The sequence below is a fragment of the Ochotona princeps genome, chromosome 11 (genome assembly GCF_030435755.1).
Source record: "Ochotona princeps isolate mOchPri1 chromosome 11, mOchPri1.hap1, whole genome shotgun sequence".
In the NCBI taxonomy this organism is placed as follows: Eukaryota; Metazoa; Chordata; class Mammalia; order Lagomorpha; family Ochotonidae; genus Ochotona; species Ochotona princeps.
The window spans coordinates 36,879,791-36,902,337 of record NC_080842.1 but is presented as its reverse complement, the minus strand read 5'-3'; the positions used below and the strand labels follow the sequence as shown (position 1 = coordinate 36,902,337).

The 22,547-nt window shown below is 39.9% G+C and overlaps 1 protein-coding gene across 4 annotated transcripts in view; it reads right to left on the bottom strand.

Annotated features, from left to right (window-relative positions):
- The window catches only part of ADAM28 (ADAM metallopeptidase domain 28), a 227,465-nt gene that overhangs the window by 91,760 nt on the left and 113,158 nt on the right, over window positions 1-22,547 (bottom strand). Inside the window, exon 1 of one of the 4 annotated variants that reach the window (XM_058670032.1) lies at window positions 12,652-12,771. The exons of 1 other annotated variant lie outside the window; for it this stretch is intronic. Coding sequence is in view for 1 of the 3 variants with exons in the window: in XM_058670031.1 (XP_058526014.1) it covers window positions 11,140-11,152 (13 nt within the window). In the remaining 2 variants the exon portion in view is untranslated. Of the gene's footprint in view, window positions 1-11,139; window positions 11,286-12,651; window positions 12,772-22,547 lie in introns of those variants that run through there. 2 more of the 4 variants (XM_058670033.1, XM_058670031.1) reach the window with 2 other exon arrangements.

Sequence of the window (22,547 nt, the reverse complement as noted above, 5' to 3'; positions counted from 1 at the left end):
AGGAGACTGGCTGGACTGGGCTGGGCTGGGCTGGGCTGCAGCACCCACCAGCAGGAGCTAGAACCAGGGGTAGGCTAGATCAAGCCAGACTGTGCAATGCACTGGTGGCTGCCAAGGTGAGGTGAGCCATGCCAGTCTGAGGGCTGTGGATGCCAGGTGTGAGCCCCAGAGGTGGAAGGTCAGGCAGGACCCCGTTACCGGGCCCTTCCCCTTTGGGCCCATCTGCATGGTGGGTGCCAAGTTCATGAGCCCAGGAGTGGGGGGTGGCGGGGTGGGGGTGGTCCAGCAGGGCCCTGGTCGTCTGGCCCAGGTTCTTGTGTCTACCTGCGAGAACAAGTCCTCAGTGGAAAAGACAGAGCATTAGACGACAGGCCCTGATGCACATGGAGGATTGGCAGCCCACTGGGGCCTACAGAGGACATCTGGTACCACAGCGGAGGACGAGAAACAGAACAAATTGGACAACTACTCAGCCAAATGATGAGAGCAAAAATCTGGACAAATGGGGACTCTAAGGTTGACTGTGTCAGCCAGTGGACATTGGATTTCCTCATCCTTGGATCAGCAAAACTGACAGCATTTTAGAACTATCCAAACCACTTGGGCAGAACCCTCTGAGCACGTACCACATCAGGACTCTGGGTTGATTCTGGGTGGCCATTCCCCATCCTTGCATACTGGGACAGTTGGAGGCTGCGTATGGTTTTCCCACTTATCTCACCAGAAACAGTAAGAAGAAATAGAAAATTCAGAAACAATGGTCACACCCACTTTTCCCTAACTCGATACTTTCCACCATAATGAACTACGTAAAATCATCAAATATAAAAATAAGGAAAATATTCCACTTTAAAAATTATGGGGGGAAAAAAGAAGGAAAGCAGGATGAGTGTGGGAAGCAGGAAGGAGGGTAGGGTGCAGTAGCACCATCCTCTAAGTCTGTGAACTTGTGAAAGATCTTCACTTCATATAAATTTTTAAGAAGAAAAAAATTAAAGCATGACTATGGATTGACAAGATACATACACCACCTTGCTTATAGTAGTTCATAATAAATTTTGTTTTGAAAAACATTTATCTGCAAAAACGTATTCAGCTTGTCTCATCTTTTCAATTTCTAGTGTCATCGAAACAGTATGTAAGAGCATCAACACTGCGGCAAATACACATAAGCCTTTGAATTATTAAATTCTTTAATTTTATTTCTTCTTTAAAATCAACTGAATACTAAAGCAGTAACAATGAAAATGAAGGCTTATACACACACACACGATGTTTCATCAGCATGATGGTACAAGAGGAGTTTACAGCCTCGTTTCTCCTACAGAAACACTAACTTTGACAACCAGCAAATGGTGACAGCAGCTTTCTGGAAGCCCACAACCTAGGTGGAGAGATCCTAGCACATTGTTGGAATGAAGGGGAAAAGTGAGAACTTGATGAGCTCATAGCTCATGAATGCTGATGAAGTTTCTGTGGGCTATGGCCACTTCTCTCACACGTCTAGGACACAGAGGGCAAGCATCTTCTCAGTAGGAGAAGGGAAGTATCTGGGGGTTCCCAGGAACTAGGATGCAGAACTCAAACAGCTGTGGCTTCTATCTAGCATCTCAAGAACCTTAGAGAATCAATCGTCAGAGGACCCTTCCTTGGCTAGTCCATTTATCATACCTATACACCGTGAAACTGTGGAATGATCGGCATAATCAAACTCATTAACATGTCCACCTCCTCACAGTTACCCTGCTTTGGAAGCGAAGTGGAAACACTTCAGATTTTAATCAATTTCAAGTAAATTATATATAGCATAATTGACTCTAATCACCATATTAATTAATTTGGTAAGCTATCTAGAACTTACTCATCTCAAAATTCAAACTTTGAACACATGACCACCATTTTGCCATCTCCAAAATGTCAGACCTTGACAACTGCCATGCCTCTCTCGTGTAGGAGTTAGACTTTATTTCTATTCCATATGCAAATGAGAGTGTATAAAAGTATGATAGTACTTCACAACATTATGGAGCATAAAGCTAAAAGACAAGTGCAAAAACAAATATCCCTGCCGCTTTCATCACAAGCATTTTCTATGCATCTTTGAAGACCCCTCATACTATCCAATTATTATGATGTAGTATATTCTTGCTCTAAAAATTCTTCTTAATTGGATCACCATGCAAGTTTGTCAAAGTTTTTGCCAAAATTCAGCACCAAATAGCTGATATTCAAGTATGCGGGACTGAATTATTTGTAAATCCTCAGTTTCCTAAGCTTGAGGAAGGACAGGAGTTTTGGAAGTTTGTATTTTCCTTTCCACTATCTTTGTGCACATGTTGAAATTAAAATGAAAAATAAAAAACAAACTGGAGAGCAGAACAGTTCCGTTTTCAGCATCTACTAGCTATTTAAGAAATAAGAATTTTAACTGCAGCTTAAACAACTAGAGATTGTTCATAAAAATGTATTTAAAGTTGGACACCATGGGTGCTCTGTGGTGTTCCAAAAGCATGACAGGAAACTTTGCAAGAACAAAAAGAGGTTTTAATACAGCTTAACTGCGTGAATTTCCCTCATGTTCTAGGGTTTTATGAATTTTTTGAAGAGAAGAGGATGCTAGGTCTACTGAAGCTGTTGATAGTGTTAAGACACTGTTGTGGTTCAGCATTCTCCCTTAAGGAAGGAAGACTTCTGAGTCAGCTGGGACAAGCACTTGGCTGACCTCGGCTGGCTGGCTTGTGGCATCTAGGAGAAAATACAGATTTGGGATGCGTTTATGAAGTACTAGCTATCTGGGGTCTCCATATATTCTCAAGCCTGCAATGACACATTTTTTTTCCTAATAACTTGCTGGGTGATTAGGTTATCAAAGAAAAATATTTATTGTACTTTCCCCATTCAGATGTAATGTTTGCTCGTTCGAATGTGATGTTAATGTCATTTTTAAACATATTAAAGATTGTCTGGCCTTTTTACAAATGGAAACAACTTTGTTTGTAAATGTTAACCAAAAAGACCTGCATGTGCTTAGTATATATAATATTCATGAGAATGATTTTTGTCATACACTAAGACTCCATGACCCAATGTTTACATAGACACCACTTGAGGGCGCCAAAGTCATTGTTTCAAACCTGAATCCTTTTGGAGGAGGCTGTGCTTTCCATCTCATTGTAAAAGTGCAGGATGTGGGTGGGGAAGCCCAAGGTCTGGGAAAATGACCATCATAACAGTACCTCGTGTTTATATAGCACCTTTCTTCAATTAGCTCAGCATGTTCGGATATGATTATTCAGCTGGGAGCTTCCAGTTGTGGGAAATGAGGCACAAGGCAAACACGTGGCCTTGGTGGGACACAGGGTAAGACTAATTTTTATTCATTTTAAATGCCCATTCATTATTTTCACTCTAAAAATCTGATGTGTGGCTTTTCCTGGCCATTTCCTTAGAAACAATAAGCAGAGAAGTTAGCGTCTCAGTCGCAAATACATTCCATGGAAAGGCTTGGAAAGTCTAGGTTCTAGGAAAGAAAGGCCTTACAAGCCTCAGAGCCAAGAAGAGATTAAAAAGAACTTTCAAAGCTGTGAAAGTCTGGTTTTAGGATGCCAATCTGAATGTGCCATTTCCAAAAACACATTCTGAAAAAAGTTCAAATGTTCCTCAGCTGTGGCTTTCACTCCTTAAGCAAATATACACAGATCAACCCTCAGATCATCCGAACTTTGTTAGAGTCATGAAAAAGGTAATACACAAAATTAACTTCTATTAAAAACTATTGTCTTACACTAGAAAATTCTATTCCAGAGTCCAATGTGTGAAACAAATGCGCCAACAAGATTTAGTAGAGAAGCATCCTGACCAAGCATTTGATTAACACACAGTCCCGTCTGTGACCCAGTCACCAACTGTGAATATTGCTCTATGGATTGTTTCCAGCGAGACCATTAACAAAGAATGATGTGACACACATGATTTGGATGACACTCACCCCATTTCTAAGTCATTTAAGCTCTCATCTGCTAGTGCAAGTGTGGGGAGCGGCTGACCCCACGCGTATGTTAGGTGGTCACAAGATGGCGGCTGGCCGAGGGCCAGGAGGCGGGATTTGTCCCACCAGTAGGCAAACAGGAAGTTGCAGAGATAGGCTAATGCCCCCACTCCTGCGATTGCTGGCCTATCAGCGCCCAGTGGACCCACGGGGAGAAGTGATTGGTGGAGAACTATATAAAAGTAGCCGGTAAAAGCTAGATGAGGACAGACGGACGAAGACGGACAGAAGATGGACAGAGGACGGACGGAACAGGTGACGACGAAGAAAGACTGGGGGGCAACGAGGAGAAAGACTGGGGAATGAAGCAGAGAGTACGGGAAGAAACGTGGGAAGAAGGGGTGGCGGAAAACAGGAAGGAAAGCTTAGACAAATGGGGACAGAGCAGGGGACAGAAGGTTTTAAGCACAGCTGCTTTTGGCAGTGAAGGGTCCCGCGGGGACAGGCAAGGTCTTGAACTTTTGCAAAGTGTCTTCCACAATACACTTAGACTACATTTACTTACGTGTATTTGAAGCTCATTATCACTTCAAAGCTTTAAGGTTGACACATTTACCCTGCAGGGCCTTTTGTTTTCAAATATTTGAATATTAATTCCTTAACAGCTTAAATGATTTTCATGCACACTTAGTGGATGAATATGCATGCATTTCTTCATTTTGTGGAAACAGAGACACTGCATGTCCTGAGCTAGAATCAAACTGCATTTCTTCCCTGATTACTTACATCTTCCCCTTCTTCAGACTATGCTGAAATTAAGAAATACCAGTAATTTATTGTTTTAGGAGAAAATATTTGTTTTTACCTTATCCATTTGGGTACCTATCTGAAATGTCTACATTTCTAAGACTAATGTAATTTGATCTCTAAAAGCTGAGTAAGGAGTCCAGAGCTGTGATGTAGCAACTCAAGCCACTGCCTGCAAGGCTGGCATTCTATGTGGGTGCCTGGTCATGTCCTGGCTGCTTCAGTTCTAATCCAGCTGTCTGGTAATGGCCTTGGAGAAGCAGACGATGGCTCAGTTGTTTCAGATCCTGCCACCTTTGTAGGACACTTGGAAACGCTTCTGGATTTACCTTGGCCCAATTCCTGCAACTGTGGCCATCTGGGGAACGAACCGGAAGAACTCTCACTTGCTTGCTTTCTCTCTCACTGTGATTTTCAAATAGGTAGAAATTTGTTTTTCTAAACAAATGATGATAAAGTTGTACACTTTCCCTTCTTAAGTAATGCAAATCTGACTTGGCCGTGGATATCAGGAGTTTGACGCACATCTAACAAAACCCAAAGTGCCACTACTTTAAATTTGTGCTTAGCACCACCCAATTCCTTTTTTGAAATCACTCATTCCTCAAACTGTAGGTCTGCTGAAGCCGTCTATTATTTGTTACCTTCATGAAGCTTTACATTCCATGTGAAACTTAAACTTCCACAGAAAAACTAGAGTAAGATCTCAGTTCTATTAAAATAGTCGGTAAAACAGTTCCATTTTGTTTCATAACCATTTCTGAGGTGCTACTATTGTGGGTGGCTTTCTGCTCAACACGGAAATTAATACAATGTTTGACCTCAGAACTATTTCTTACATTTTCTAATTGCTTTAAAGAAACAAAGAAAAATCAAACAATGGTATGTGTCAATTTTCATTATTAGAAGTGTTTTCATAGTCCAGAAGATTCCTGTGCAGTATTAAGTAAACAATGGCCACTTCTGATAGTTTTTCTTCATGATAGCTTTCCTTTATGGTGCTTGCATAGGTACATCTAGACATGCAAATTTTCCCTAAAAATTACACTTTGACATTTTTAGATATTTATAAAGTTTCGTATTTTAAGACTCATTTTAGGAAAACAACTTTGATCATTGAATGTCTACACATTTCTATTTGAATTTTGCCTTTCCAACCAAGCTGGTTTCTGTGAAGAGAGGGATTTTATCTCATTCATTCTCTTTTCCTATAGCACTAGTAAGACTAAAAATGTATGATATAATGGCTAGAGGCACAAATAGTTGAACGTTACAATAGGAGGTTACTTAAGGACAGAGAAGAGGATAAAATGGAAAATGAACAAGGAGAAAAATTTAAGGATCAACCACACTTAGGTCACTGTAAAAAAGAAAAGATGTTGGAGAAAAAAATACGATAAACAGAGCTAGGGAAAGAAGCTATTGGTATACTGTGTTTGTGGAAAACAAAGAGGAAAGTTTTAGAAGTGTGGGTTGGCAATAATGCTAAAGGTTAAAAATGATAGGAAATGTGGTAGTTATTAAAACAGTCCATAAATATTCCAGCTCTCTCTCCCCTTTCTGGTACATTAAAGATTATGTTTCCCAGACTTGTTTAGGCTAATGAAACAGAATTGGAAGTGATGTGTGCTATTTTCCATTGAAAGCTTTGAGAACTGGTGAGAACATCCCATTTGTTTCTTCGGGGATTGTGACTAAACGTTTAGATAATCTTCATTAGTTTGGCCCCTGTGTGGGATAAAATCCTGCCTTTCCACAGCATGAATGAGAACTGTGTCTTAATTGCGTAAACGGCTAGATTGAGGAGTTCTTAGTACAGCATAGTCTTTCCTGGCTGGAACAGAATATAATGTTACTTTTAGATAAGAATTGATTAAATGGCTAGAAAATAGATTTTAAGACTTAAACAGTGTATCAGAACGCTTAAATCGTGGGCTTAAACCAAAGAGTAGCAACAACTGGACCAAATGGACTAAGACCACTTCTACCATGACAGTGAAATCTGCAATCAGAGGAAGGAGGGAACTCAAGGACCAATAGAGGAGCCATTTAGGAGAACTCAGCAGCTTGTGATGGGTTGGTATTAAATATATACAACAAGAAAAAATGAAAGAAAATATTTAGTACATAAGAAGGGACTAGCCCTTACTTCAAATTTTTTAAAATTATGTAAGAGAAAAAACGGGCACAGTGTATGTATAAGGAAGGGAACAGTTCCACCAACATACAAACACTTGACATATTGTTGGAACATAATATTGGAGGGGTGGGTGTTGGCATGCAGCAAGTTGACTCATCATGTCAGTGTACTGGGTTTGAAGTCAGCTCTGCTTCTAGAGAATTGCTAACATGCACCCTAGGACCTAACAGATGATGGCTCATGTACTATGGACCCTGCCACCCATGTGGAAGACCTGGATGGAGTTCCTGACTTCTGTCTGGTTTTGGCACAGCCCTGAATGTTGTAAGCATTTGGGGAGTAAACCAGTGGATGAAATTTTCTCCCTCTCACTTCTTCTTCTCTGCCATTTTGTCTAATAAAGAAATTTTGAAAGATAAAGAATGTAAGATATATGCCTCTGCTGAAACAGGATTGATGGATTTACCGAGTGGCCTTCTGTCACACAACAGAAAATTCTGGAGAAAATAGTGCTCAATACCTTGTAGAACTTATTGTCTAGGGTAAGGTATAAAATGCTAGGGGAGTTAAGTCACCAGCTACAACATCAGCATTCCAAGTGGGAGCCAGCTGGTGTCCTGGCTCTCCCACTTTTGATCCAACTCCTTGCTGGAAAAGCAACAGAAGATGTTTCAGGTACTTGGGCCCCCAAACTAACATGGCAGACCTGGAAGAAAATCCAGGCACTTGTCTTCAGCCTGACCCATCGTTGACTGTTATGGCCATTTGGTGAGTGAACCAGTGGATGGAAGAGACTCTCTCTCTGACTTTTGAATAAATAATTTTTTTTTTAAATCAAGCACTGTAAGTAAAGAGTTCTCAGGAGGCAATTACTAAAAGTCTTCTCATTGTCATTGGCGTCCTGGAGAAGTACAGACTTTTCTTATAAAGCCACTCTTTTGAATTACCACGTGCAGAACAAGCTAAGTAAATCAATGGTAATGTCTACACTGGCTAATATCACAGAATAACATTCAGTCTGTCATCACAATTGTGGAATAAGAACTTATTTTTGAAATTCCTTATGTATGCTCATTTTATTTGAGAGCAAGCAAGCATGCTTCCTATCACTGGCTCACTTCCTAAATGTCTCTGAGTCCCAGAGTTCACAAACTACTGTAAACTGGACAACAATGAGACTCAGAGAAAGCAAACAGTGATCCCAGCTGAAGAAATCAGAGGTTACACTTCTGAGCTTACCTGCAACAAAAACCTAGCAACTAGCCACTACCTTTCCTCTAAGCAAGAGTTTCTGCAATGACAGATAAACTGTGAAGAACGAACTGTTGGACCAGATGTGTAGATGTCACCTCAGGGATGCAGGAAACACACAGAAGCAAGGACACGATACCTCCAAAAGTAAAACCCCAGAAAGAGATACTGCCTCAAAAAAATCCACAAAATTTCTGAGAAAGAATTCAAAATAATTGTTTCAGAGAGAGAGCACACCAGACACGAGTGTAGGATGTTAGGAGGAGTCTTTCTTGGCCAAGCTTGGAGGCAGCAGCTCCTGCTACACTCCAGGAACCACTGCACCACATGGCTGAAGCCAAGGGTTTTTGAGCTCTCATTAGCATGCAGCAGCCAGATTTCAAACCAACTCAGCTGCTACAAATCAATCAACTAGCCTCTTAAGCCAATCAAGTACAAAAGCAGATAGCTGTGTTTAGCCATGCGGGGAACAGCACTGCCTTGGGGTGCCATTAGTCAGCTGCACCCAACTACATTCCCCACTGGCGTTCTAAACCTCGTGTTCTAACACTTGACTCAAATCTTTGACTCAATCTCATATCCAGGGGAACACTATCCGATCGGTACCTTGGTTTCCACATAAGGAGGTTTAGGGCTCAAGCCTGCCAGCAATATTCCACAGGGGTTTAGAAGTCTTATGACAGGCCCAATAGGGTAGGGGACTATGGAACACTTAACTGGTTTTACTGAATTGTAAGCCTTGCCCCAGGTTCTTGTCCTTGTATGCATTATCTTACTCCCCATGTTTTCCCAGATCCCACACTGACCTTGACCAATATGGGTAGTCAGATCATAAATCATCCTGAGCATTGGCTGAGGTCCTAGTAACACTTGCATCCTGGAGGTCCCTTAAAGACAAGACAAAGAATAGCAGTCTTTTCTTTAAAGGACTTCCAATTTGTTGAACACTTTTTTTTCTGGTTCAGATCTGGCCTTCTTTAGCTGGAAACGGTGAACCCAGGGGTTGATTCCAGCCACCTTCATGGTTCTGGGGGTGCTCAAAATCAGAGGATAAAGCCTTTTCCAGGGAGGTTCTTGGACACAGGTCTCTTAACCTATATTACTTCTCTAGGCTGGTATACAGGAATGTGGCTCCGTCAGTATACATTGAGGGCTGGGAGACCCAGAGCTGGGGATGGGTCTGCTGTGCCACCTGAACAGGCCTGATGGGTCCTGAGTCACCTGTTGTAATTTTATCCACCTCTGGTCCTATCTAATCTGTCAAACCAGGACTGGGCCCAGAGAAGGCTGTGACCAGCACCTTGGGAGGCCCCACTGGTGTTAGGGCCACTTTCTTGGCTGTTGTATCAGCATGGTAGCTGCCCTTCGGCTGGGTTAACTTCACATACAGGTTTCCCAGAGGGATCTGGGAGTGAGGTGGCTGAATTAGTATCTCCAGGTTAGGCAGAGATGAACCAGTTATAAACAGCTTTCTCACATGCTTCAGCCAATCTTAGGTGACAATGTCCGGATCTTATAGCAAGATTTTGAATCAATATGCCTAGCCCTAATCAATCCATCCTTCTTTAACGTTTTTTTTTTTATTCGAAAGTCAGATCTAGAGAGAGCAGAGACAGAAAGATCTTCCATCCACGGCTCACTCCCCAAATGGCTGCAACGGCAGAACTGAGCCGATCTGAAGCAAGGAGCCAGGAGCTTCTTCTGGGTCTCCTACGTGGGTGCAGGATCCCAAGATTTTGGGCTGTCTTCGACTGCTTTCCCAAACTACAAGCAAGGAGCTGGATGGGAAATGGGGCTGCTGGGATTAGAACCAGCAATGCTAGTTGCTGGTGTCAGGAATGAACCTGCTGTTTGCAGTAAGAGACACATGCAACTTTATGGGAAAAGGTGTACTACAGTTTGCCACATGACTAATTTACATTAAGTGCACATAATTGCAGATTACGAGGTAAAATTCCAATCCAAGGCACATGTAGATTTTTGTAGACAATGCTGGACAATGTCATTAATCAAAGCCAGATTTTCCATGGTGTGCTTTCCAGGTGTCACAAATATAGCATAATTAACATCTTGGCAATACTTAGCATTGGATCCAAATGGCCACCTTTACCAGAAGGAAGATCTAACTTTCACATCTTGTCACTTTGAGATACCCAGAGGCCCATCAGGAAATCATAAAGTCAGGAAAACCAAACCTTATCTACCAGGAGACCTTATCCAAAAGCATCCTTTACTCTTAAAATTTGGCTCTTCCCAAGCATTCAGAACTTGAAAGCTTCATCTTATGTTTTCAAAGTTAGACATCAATTAATTCCAATTCTCGAGTCTGTAAATATTTTCAAGCAATCCAAAAACATTCCATCTGCCAATTTCCTTAATATTGGAGCTGGCTGGGAAATCAGCAGAATTTACCATTTGAAATAATCCTTTAATCCTCATTCAATTTCAAGGAGCATTGAGGCCAAATAATGTTATTGTAAAACAACACCTTCAACTGTATCAAGATGACTTAGGAACATATATCAGACAAGCACATCTACCCTTTTCAAATAACTTCCTGTTATTAAAATGTGTAAATTACACCATAGGGGAATACTAGAATAGAGCTCTGATTATCACTTGTTATCTCAGCACCAGAGCTGGTGAATCAAACAGTTTTAACACAGACAAGTGACCAACAAACTCTCACAATCCAATGTTCAGAACTCAGAATTAGACAAAACTCAGAACAAAACACACAACAATGAATTTCATGGACACAAGTGCCCAATACTCTCATCAGTGGCTACCACAACACAAACCTGAAGGTAAAAAAATCCAGGGACCCAAACCCTATGAGACCATAATGACGTCCCATACAGACCTTGTCTCAAGAAAAAACGTCATGCCCAGCTTTCTGAAGAGTCCCAGATGAGTATTCAAAACAGAAACAGATAGTGAGATAGAAACTCACCTATGACTGGCATCCAGACAACTCCTCCTCTGAAAGAGCAGTGTGAATCCCACCGCCAGGAAGCCGGGATTGGCTGCTGGGCTGTGCTAAGTCTTTTTATGGTGGCCTTCCCAGACTACTGAGCTGGGTTCCAAAGCACAGGATGGCTACCGCCCTTTGACTGAGGACCTCAATCTCACCAGGGCCTCCAAAATTCTGTGGAAATATCACACAGGACATGAGTGTAGGATGTTAGGAGGAGTCTTTCTTGGCCAAGCTTGGAGGCAGCAGCTCCTGCTACACTCCAGGAATCACTGCACCACATGGCTGAAGCCAAGGGTTTTTGAGCTCTCATTAGCACGCAGCAGCCAGATTTCAAACCAACTCAGCTGCTACAAATCAATCAACTAGCCTCTTAAGCCAATCAAGTACAAAAGCAGATAGCTGTGTTTAGCCATGCGGGGAACAGCACTGCCTTGGGGTGCCATTAGTCAGCTGCACCCAACTACACAATAATCCTAAGGAAATTCAAGGAGATGCAAGAGAATACATTGAAAAGAAATGAGGCAAAAATGAATGATAGGAATGAGAAATTCAAGGAGAAATAAATCAATAAAAAACTCAGGAGATTCTTGAGTTGAAAATTTCAATCAGTGAAATGAAAATGAAATAGTATTGAGGTTTAACGTCAAAATAGACCAAGTGGAAGAATTTCTAATCTTAGAAACAAAACTTTGGAAATAACTCAAATGAAAACAAAGAGAAAATGATTTAAAAGAATAATTAAAGCCTATGGAAGTGAAGGATACCATTAAATGAACAAGTATTCACATTCATAATTTCCTAAAGCAGAAGAGAAAAAAGTATTGAGAACATATTGACTAAAATAATATTTGAAAATTTCCCAAGTACTGAAAACTATTTAGGATTTAGACATCCAGGTAGACGAGTCTCGAAATTCCCCGACAGAGTCAATCAAAAGACATTCTTCAAGGCATATATTAGTCCAATTATCAAAAGCTAAGCACCATGAGAGAGCCCTAAAGAAAGGGAAAGAAAAGAGCCCAGCACAATGGCCTAGTGGCTCAATCCTCGCCGTGCATCTGCCTGCCAGGATACAATATGCATGCTGGTTCATGTCCTAGCTGCTCCACTTCCCTGCTTGTGGCCTGAGAAAGCAGTAGAGGATGGCTCAAAGCCTTGTTACCCTGAACCTGGGTGGGAGACCTGGAGGAGGCTCTTGGCTCCTGGCTTAAGATTAACTTGGCTCTGGCCATTGCAGCCACTTGGAGAGTGAACCAAAGAATACAAAATCTCTCTGCATCTTTTTCTCTCTGTATATCTGCCTTTCCAATAAAAATAAATAAACATTTAAAAAAAGAATTATAAATTTCAATTAGGAGGGATTTGTTCCAGGGAAGTAAAAAGTATTCAAATCCAAACATTAATAAATATAATACAGTACGTCAATAAAATGAACATGAATCATATATAAACAGAAATAATAATAGTAATCAAGTTGGATGAATCTACCTGATTTCCAAATACCTTACAAAGCTATAGCCATTACAAGAGCATGGGACTGGCATAAGAACAAACGCTGATCTGAATCTGGAGATGGAGAAACATCTATACACTGTTGGCGGGTATGTGTGTTAAGACAGTCACCATGGAAACTATTATGGAGATTCCTTTCACAAACTAAAACCACAGCTGCCATTTGATTCATCAATCCCACAACTGGTTACATATCCAAAAGACATCAGATCAGTGTCATGAATGAGATCTTTGTTCTGCCATGTCTACTGCAGCACTGTTCAAAGTAACCAAGATAAGAAATCAACCAAGGTATCCATAATCAGTGGACAGGATAAAGAAAATAAGATACATACACAAACCTGCATGCAATGTAATATGGCCCAAAGTTAAAAGTTAATGGAATCCTATCATTTGGAGTCAAACGTGTGGAACCAGAGTTAAGTGAAATAAGTGAGACACAGAAAGATAAATGTCATATCTCTTATGTGGAAGCTAAAAATAAATCTGAATACAGAATGGCGATTATTGGAGATTCAGCATGGTGGGGGCAGGGAGAGGGATGCGGCAGTTTTGCTAAGGGGGACCAAGTCAGAATTAGACTAAAGAAGCAAGTTTCTAGTATTACACAGCACCGTGGAGAGACTGTAGCTCACAGTACTCTAGTCAACTGTACACAAACAAATAGGACATAAAAGCTCCAATCAAAAAGCAATGTAAAAGCAAGGGAAATGCTGATTGCCACTTTGCCCATTATTCATTATATATACATACTGAAATCTCACACAAAAGCCATAACTGTGTACAGTTATTAATAATAATATTTGTAAATAGTGAATAAGAATATTACAGGTGCATATCATCAAAAACAAAAATATCTAACATTCAGTCTCATTTGACTTACTATCTCTGTATAAACACAGTAACTCACAAAATTTAGGTATACAGATTTAAAGAAATAGAAAACACATTCATAAAATTTGAAATAAGTTTGACAATGTGTGAACATTTTAAGTAGACTGCTATTTCTTCCTAGAATCAAAAAGCCAACATTTTGACATTTGACTTTCAATAAGGTTCCAACCAATCCTCCCCCTGAGGTGTAGTCCTTGCTTATGAAGCAGTAGACTTCAGCTTTTTTTTTTTTGCCAGTCCACAGAATTATTCAGGGATGTCAACCACACTGCTTCTATAAAACAGTGGTACCACATCACTCTGCTACCATGAAGTGGGTACCCACCACTCCTCACTGCTCACTGCGCTTGTGCGCATACCTCCCATGCAGCAATGCAAAGCCTGCTACTGATAACTACCATTGACCTCAGATGTGCAGTGATAGGGGTCATATGTTTAATCCTCGGATGGACTAAAATGTCACCCTCACCAATGTGGAGTCTAACAAAACAAACCAAAAAAGCAAAGGTTCAGATAAAATATAGGATTACTAATGTTTTGGATAAGAAACTAGTTGGTGACTCTAACGAAAAAATTAAGTCAATTTTATTAAGAAACACATTTCTTCCTACTAAACAGAAGAAAGGAAAGATAGAACAGGTGGTGACTCAGCTATGCCTTTGCCGGACAGCTTGAGATCCAGAAGTAATGATTAAGAGTTGGGACTTACGAAATGGAGTCATCAGAGTAGTTCAGCCCACCAGTAGCATAATTCCCAACTAAGAGGATTTAAAGGCAATTAAGTCTTAAAGTGGGCAGTTCTAGGAAAATAAAAGGCAATAGGAAAAAATATTTTTCTTTCTCTCTCTTTCCCAGGTGTACACATACACACACAATTATGGGAATAGTACATCCTTTGCTATCCCATCAGGGCATTGGTATACAGCATAGGCGCTCTGTCTTGGGACCAGCTTCCTGCTAGTAGCCTGGGAAAAGCACTGGAAAATGGTCCAACTGTTTGGACCCCTTCTACTTACATGGGAGACGAGGATACAACTCCTAGATACTGGCTTTGGCCTGGCCAAACCATGACTGTTGCAGATACTGAAGGAGTTGACCAGTACATGGAAGATATCTCTCTTTCTCTCTCTCTCCAGGTCATTCTCTCTGTAACTCCGACTTTCATATAAACAAGTATTTTAAAAAGGTTACATATAAGATATACAAGGGAGATTTATATGGAGAAACTTCTATAAAGAGATATAATACGCATACGGATACATATATAATATTTAACCTTATATAAGAAATATATATGAGGATGTTTGCTAATGACTTCTGGAAAGGAATTTACATATCAGCTAGATAAATAGATATAAAATCCCCTGCATGCATGGATTTCATTTCTTCGTACCAAAGTTGAATTTTGCTTGAATTCTTTGAAGCATCCTCAAAGAGAACATTGTGTCCCAGATTTGAGACTTTGTTTGATAGCAAATACAGTTTAGAATCAGAAGGAAATTAATCTGAGGAGTTTAAAGAAAGCAAGAACATTAGGCTATTTAAGCAAAAGGTGTTGAATGGCTTGTCATATACCTGAAACTTTGGAAAGTAAGAGTTCACCATTAGTTCAAGATTTAAGAAACACAGCAGTATGGTTCTGGGCATTCAGAAATCAGAATGAAGAGGTAGGGTAAAGGAAATAAAGAAATTCTAAATAAAATATAACTCACACTCATTGCTACTCAGAATCATTTTATCTCAAAGTGAAGATATAGCAGGACACTTGAGAAAGCTGAACTCTAACGTCAGTGAATGCAAGGAGGTTAATTTAGATTTCAGTGATTTAACAGAAAAGAATGGCAAGACTACTGCCTTGTTTTTGATTGCCTTGTCTTGTATTGCCAGCTGGTTTTCTTTCCGTGTCCAGAAGCACATTTTATGCTTCATTCTTGACCTAATCTAAGAACAGAGTGAGGAGAGATGACAGCCCAAAGTGACATCAGACTCAGTCTTCTAGGGTGTAAGTCTGACAGGGCTTCAAACATCCAGGACCATGTCAACAGTGAGTGCATTCTTAGGTTTTACATACATTCTTGGGTTTCACCTATTTAAAAGCATCAGGCAGAGTTCATCGCAGTAACTTTGCTAGAGGCATTGTGTCTGTGCATGCTTCTCTTCCAGCTGCACTCTACTTGTCTACCAGTGATACATTGCTCCAAAATATGACAATGGGTAGGCCAAGAATATGCAAGTGTTAGCAGACCTGTTGTACATGAAAGAGTAGTGTTTTAGTGAGTTTTTTCATTATTTTAAAATACCTGAAAAGAGCTTTTTAGGAAGGAAGATGGTTTATTTCCGTTCAGAGTTTTGGGTGTTCATGGTTTGAGATCAGGCAGCCTCATTGGTCAGGTCTCTGATGAGGCAGGACAGCCACAAGATCACCCCACTGTGAGTTAGGAAACAGACACATAGGGGCACATCCTCTATCAGCCAGCTATGCGGTCTCTCCCTCTATTCCAAAATATGAGTCACTAGCAGCCAAATCCAATCAAATCCAATCCAATCAGTTTGTAAGAGTCTATCTTTCAATACTGTAGTTCAATAAACTGCATCCTTATTCCATTAATACAAGATTTTAGGGAACAAAGCTGTAACATATAAGTAATTTAGGCCTTTAAAGAACACCTAAATTATTTTCCAAGTTCTAAAAGCCAATTATATATGTATGACCAGAGAGGTATTGAAAATAGCAAGTTTTGAAAAACCACATTCAAGGGACTGAATGAATTGCAATGTCTATACAAATCAGCATCCAATAACCAGAATATGGTGTTTTCAAATTGTTCACTAAAAGCACAATGTAACTTAAAATTAATGCTTTCACACATGCAGAATACACAAAATACTTGCTTATAATGAAAATGAATAATTTAAAAATAACTTTTAGAATTTTATCATACTGCCACAATACCAGAATAGAAGTATTTTTTAGGTACATCTGAAAGGCAGGAGGTATATCTGAAGAGAAAACGTTGAATGCCAATTATTTATCCTCTAAAAACCTGAGAGCATTTTCCTGTAGGTAAGCAGGTGGTAGAATCAGCGGCTGAGTCACTAGTTCGTATAACATCATTTCCTGTTTGGGACTGGGGCCAGAATGGCAGTCTCATCCAGACACTGTTTTACGTAAATATTATACCGGACTCTTCCTAAGGCTGTTTTCCTCTTTGCCCTTTCAAAACGCTGGTGCTTTATCATCCTCCTGATGTTCTCTAGATTGTTTAATTAAAGATACCCCACATTGGTCAAGATGACTCTGAGCTCATCCTTAGTCATGATGGCTGGATCAATCACAAGTGCCTGGGTTTTACGGGGGACTCTACGAGAAGTAGTGAGTGAAGCGGAGAGGACCCTCTGTACAGCTGCCTTGCCTTCTGCAAGACACAGTGAGTACCACAGGTACCTCACCCATTGGTACAAGCATATGAATAACCTTAAATCACACAAGCAATAGCTACTGATGATTACACTCAGTATATTCCTACAGTGTGCTACTCTTTCAGTCCTCTTGAACCTGTTTTTCCATTCTCAGGATTCTATCTTTAAGATGTCAGAGATTCCCAAGGATCATCTATCTGTCTCTTCAGAACATTATCCACTTGTTATTTTTCCCAGCAGGTGACGAAATTCTAATCACAGGTTTCTACAAATGCTCAGTATTCTTAGATCCTATACAATCCTCTTGACTGACTCTAGTGTGCCCTTATCACAGTTTCTGAATGTCAGGCTCTTAGAGTTTTGTATCTTGGCATACTCAAGGCATTTTTCCTGGACAAGCCAAAAGCGTTAGGTTCCTGGACAATTGGCCTTTGTGGTAGCCCACAGTTGAAGATGGATGGGACAGCATAAAATAACAATTATCTTGCCTCTAGAAGGATAAGCTTTATGACAAATTTTAGCATTATTCTCAAGTTTCCCCTGCCAGTGGAGAAGGCAAAACTTCACTTGAAAACTGCATCTTTACTCAATTTTTTTCCCGTTAGCTTTTTCCCTCTATTAACTTCTGATGCTCCTAGAGGCAGATATTTACTTACACGAGAGACAATAACAGCAATAGACAGATGTTTCTATTTGCGGATTCCTTGCTCAAATGCCAGCAATGGTTCAGACTGGGCTGGGGTTGAACCTGGGAACTAGAACATATCCATGTCTCCCATATGTAGGGCAGGAAACTAGCTACTTACTCATCTGTCAGCATCTCCGAGGGTCAGTACGGTAGGAAGTGAGAGTGGGGAGCATGTCGTATCACTTCTATGGATTTTGATGTGCATGTCTGAACTGCCCTTGTAACCATGAGGCTAATGCCCCTAGTGGAATCTGTTTTTAATCATTTGCATTTACATTTTTGTCTCAGAATCTGCATCAGTACATCACTCAGATATGAGTTTTTGTCTGGCATTCTGCTTCTAGGGAGCCTAAGATGTCGCTGAACCTATCATTCATTTACACAGTTGCAGGTTAAACATGGTCACCTAACTTACCGTGTTTGCCTTAAACTCACCATGTTTACAACTGAACTAATACTTTCTTCCCTAATCCTACCCCTCTTATATAGTCCCTAATTTATAAATGTACAAAGTTGTTCAAGGCAGTAGTATAAGAGTCATACTAAGTGCTTTCTCTCCTGCTCAACACCCACATTCACTTAATCATAGTTAATGCTCCTTAATATTTTTCCTCTTGTCTTCCGTAGCACTGTCATTATGTTTTTCAGGTCTCCTTTTTTTCTGTTCTCTCAACCCACACTTAATACTTGGTCAGACCCAGGCTGACCCCAGAAGAAATTTTTTATATCCCCTTTTCACCAGCACCCTCTATTCCTTTTTATCTCTTCTCTCCTGCAATACCTGGTCACTCCCCACCCTAATCAAGCCCAAGCTGTTTTCTTCCCTGTCTCCCATGGCTGAGCAATGTCAGGAAGAAAAAATCATCCTTCTGGGTTACAAGAGTTCCCACACAAATGTAATTTCTAACCCCAACTTTTCTTGTCCAGAACATGAACTGTCTTCTATTTCCTTGGCCATCACCATCCATTCCCAGCCACAAATCTATCATTCAACGTTTTCCTTTTCCCTTTATATAGTTTTGCTTTCTCAAATTTTCCCAAATCCTGCTTTCTCTACTATTTCTTCCTCTCAAGAAAACACTCTATTCTTACACACTCATCTACACCCCTGACATACAACACAAATAAAACAATCTTTTCCTTGACTCTGCATGTCATTTTATAAGGTCCAGTGTTAGTTGGTTAGTTAGTTCACCAACAAGACTCTTACATTCCTGAATGTGTGCTAAAACTTTGACAGAAAACACCTGCTGGCCAACCCCAGGAAGCCACCAACCCTGCTCATGTTTCAACACCAGACCACTAACTCAATTTTTCACAAGTCTTTCTCCTTATGGGCGACCCTCCTACCACCAAAGTCTACTCTTAGCATTGTCTTTCCCTCATCATCTGTATCTAAAGTAGGTTCAATAGAAACAACGTATTCCCTCCCACCCTAAATTTTCTCTACAATAGTGCTCTTAGACCTGCTCCAGTGGGCTTTCTCCAATTGCTACATAACCATACTGTTGGGGTTGTGGGGAAGGTTTCAGGACATGATACTTTTTTGGCTAGAATCTGGTAAATCTTTTTATTCCAGAGAACCCTTAGACTCAAAATTTTGTAATACATAGCATATTTGTATGTGTATTATACAGACAAAACCTCACACATTTATAAAGCTAGCTAGCTAGCTAGCTAGCTAATCACTAAGTCATACTGTCTTTAGATTTTTCCAGGCTATTCTTACATTTTTTTTCTTGTGAAGATCATCTCTCCTCACTATAAAGTAAACCAAAATAAGATGGGCTATTTCTGAGACACACAGAAGCTCAGAGAGATCTGAAGGCTTCATACTTTTGAGTTTTCCTGTCAAGAAACAGAACAAAAAAAATTAAAAGTATCTAAATTTTGCTACTTCTAAACATCCATTTAAACATTACTTCATTTCTGAGCTTTTTCTTTCTATTGAGCTATTTTTCTATTCCTATACCAAAACTACACCATTTTAAATGTATTTGCTTTGCATTAGTTTTTGGTCACTATTAAGGCAATTTTGTCTCAGTTGTGAGCCTAGAAAAGAAGGACTTATCTTTAGGCATTTTCCTTTCCCCAATAAATGGTAGACTTAGCTTATCAAATTCCACTTAAAATTTCTTTAAAATATTATATTTTAATGCATTTATATATTTATCATCATAATCATTAGTATTATGAATGTTAATAACACAATGTCCCATTTCTTTTATTCTTTATTGAATTCAATTAAATTTACTAATCTATAATTCATCCTACATGTTTTATTAAATTTACTTATACATAAGGGGACTCTAAGAATTCACAGAAAAAAAATACATATTTTTCAAACACTATTCGTGCATTCCAAATTTTCTGCTCCATATAAAGCTAATCTTTTAATTCCATCTTTCCAGGGACATACTGAAGTATGCACCTACCTTCAGGTTGTTTTTATTTTTGATTAGCATTGGGAAATGAATGCCGTTACTACTTTACTTGGGAGGTTCACATATGCCTTATAAACAGTAATTTTATGTAGTAGCTAATTTTATGTCTCTTATTCTGTTACCTTATTAGATTCTTCTCAGATGTAGTAAGTACTCTTTAGCAGATTGGCGTAAGTGCTTGGAAAGAATATATACTCTAGCAGGGGAATAGTGGACACCTCCCTCTTGGGTCACCGCTCCCACTGAAGAGCACGAAATCCAGGACAGGGGCAGGGGTGCCTAGTCAGAAAGGTACCCGCCAGTATGTGTGTGGGCTAGATAGCAGGGTTGGTTGGGTTGAACTAGGCTTCAATACCCATTGACATGTACAAGAGCTAAATGGGGTGTGGGACAGACTGGACAAGCCTGCAGTGCATACTGGCAAGCATGGGAACCAGGGCAAGGGGGCAGGCCTGGTGGGGGTTATGGGGAGTCGCCCCAACTAGGCTGCAGCTCCCACTGGTTTGCGTGAGGGCTGAGTATAAAGTGAGCAGGATTGGGCTGGACTGCAACACCTATTGGTTCACATGGAAGACAGGGCTGGAAACAGAACTGACCCAGCAATTGCAATGACCACCACGTGCATAAGCTGATTGGGGCGATGGATTGTGCCAGACCCTGTATTAGCAATCACACACAAGAATCAGGTCTGGGATCACCTCAGACAAAGTTTCTTTGGAGATCCCTCCAACTGAACTGCTGACCTCAGAACCCCAACCATAAAGAGACTATGTCAGCCAGTGGATTCTGAACAGATTTCATCACGATTGGAATGGTGAGACTGGCAGCAATTCAGACCTGTTGAACTATCAAAACTGCTTGAGCAGGACCCTTGGAGCGTGTCTCACACCGGGGACCTGGGATGGGTAGGAGTCTGGGTGGGGCTTTTCCCTTTGTTTCTCCCCGACCCCAGATACAGTGAAGAAAATGATATTAGTGTGGAAACAATAGTCTTACCCACTTTCCTGTAGCCTTTGACCCTTTGTGTCCTAATCGACTATGTAAGATTATAAAATAAATATTTTTTTAAAAAGAAAAAAATAATAAAAAAGAATATATACTCTTTAATTGCTTAGTTTTCTATATGTTATATTGAAAACTGCTAGTTTTCATTTGTCAGGGATGCTTACTCCAATTTCATAGGAACATACGTGTATATGTATCTACACATACACACATATATACACATATATATTCCTCTTGATCAATTACTTAAAAAGACACTCTAAATTTTACCACCACAATTATGCATTTCTATTTTGGTAGAAATACAAGAAGAAAAGTAAGTTTCACCTTATATGTTTTGAAGTTTTATTTTAATTGCAAGCAAATTTACATTTTCTGAATAAATCCTTTCTATGATTATGTCATGAAGATTTTGTATGTTTCTACCTTGAACATTTTTTCCTAATGGAACTATAGCTTCACTACCATTCTTTGTTTGTTCTTTTCCTCTTTTCTTTCTGCTTTTAAAAACTCAGTTCACTTTTGTTTTACAGTGTCTAATTACAATTCATTCTGGTCATTAAATCTGTATTTGAGCTAAAATGCTTAGTCATGTCTTAAATTTGTCTAAATTCATGTTTATTGTACAGCTGTAATATATTTTGTAATTTTTTGTTGTTTTACTATACTTGATATTTATATTTCTGTTGACTCAAATCACATGTATTTTCCAATTCCTACTAATTGCAATTTCTGCTCTTCTCTCAGAATCTTTAAGAGCCTTAGTAGGCCTCAATTCTCATTACCCACCTTTTATATCAAATTATTATCAACCTGTTAGCTGCATACATATATATAATATATGTGATATAAATAATATATATGACATGTAGTTTTGGCAAAAGTAATCATTACTCTTGTACAATTAATACTGGCTAATATTTTTATTGTAGTTACCAGTTTAATAGCTTCAACTCTTGTTGCATATTGTATAGTTTGGTTTCTCTAGTTTTTCTTTCAGAAATATATTCTTCAGCACGTGTATGCTAATGCTAAACATGTTCTTTGTAGGAAATTTGTTTTATTGATTATTTTAAGAATGTTTTCCCGGGCCCGGCGGCATGGCCTAGCAGCTAAAGTCCTCGCCTTGAATGCCCTGGGATCCCATATGGGCGCCGGTTCTAGTCCCGGCAGCTCCACTTCCCATCCCTGCTTGTGGCCTGGGAAAGCAGTCAAGGACGGCCCAATGCTTTGGGACCCTGCACCCGCGTGGGAGACCCAGAAGAGGTTTCTGGTTCCCTGCATCGGATTGGCGCGCACCGGCCGTTGCGGCTCACTTGGGGAGTAAATCATCGGATGGAAGATCTTCCTCTCTGTCTCTCCTCCTCTCTGTATATCTGACTTTGTAACAAAATAAATAAATCTTAACGAAAAAAAAGAAT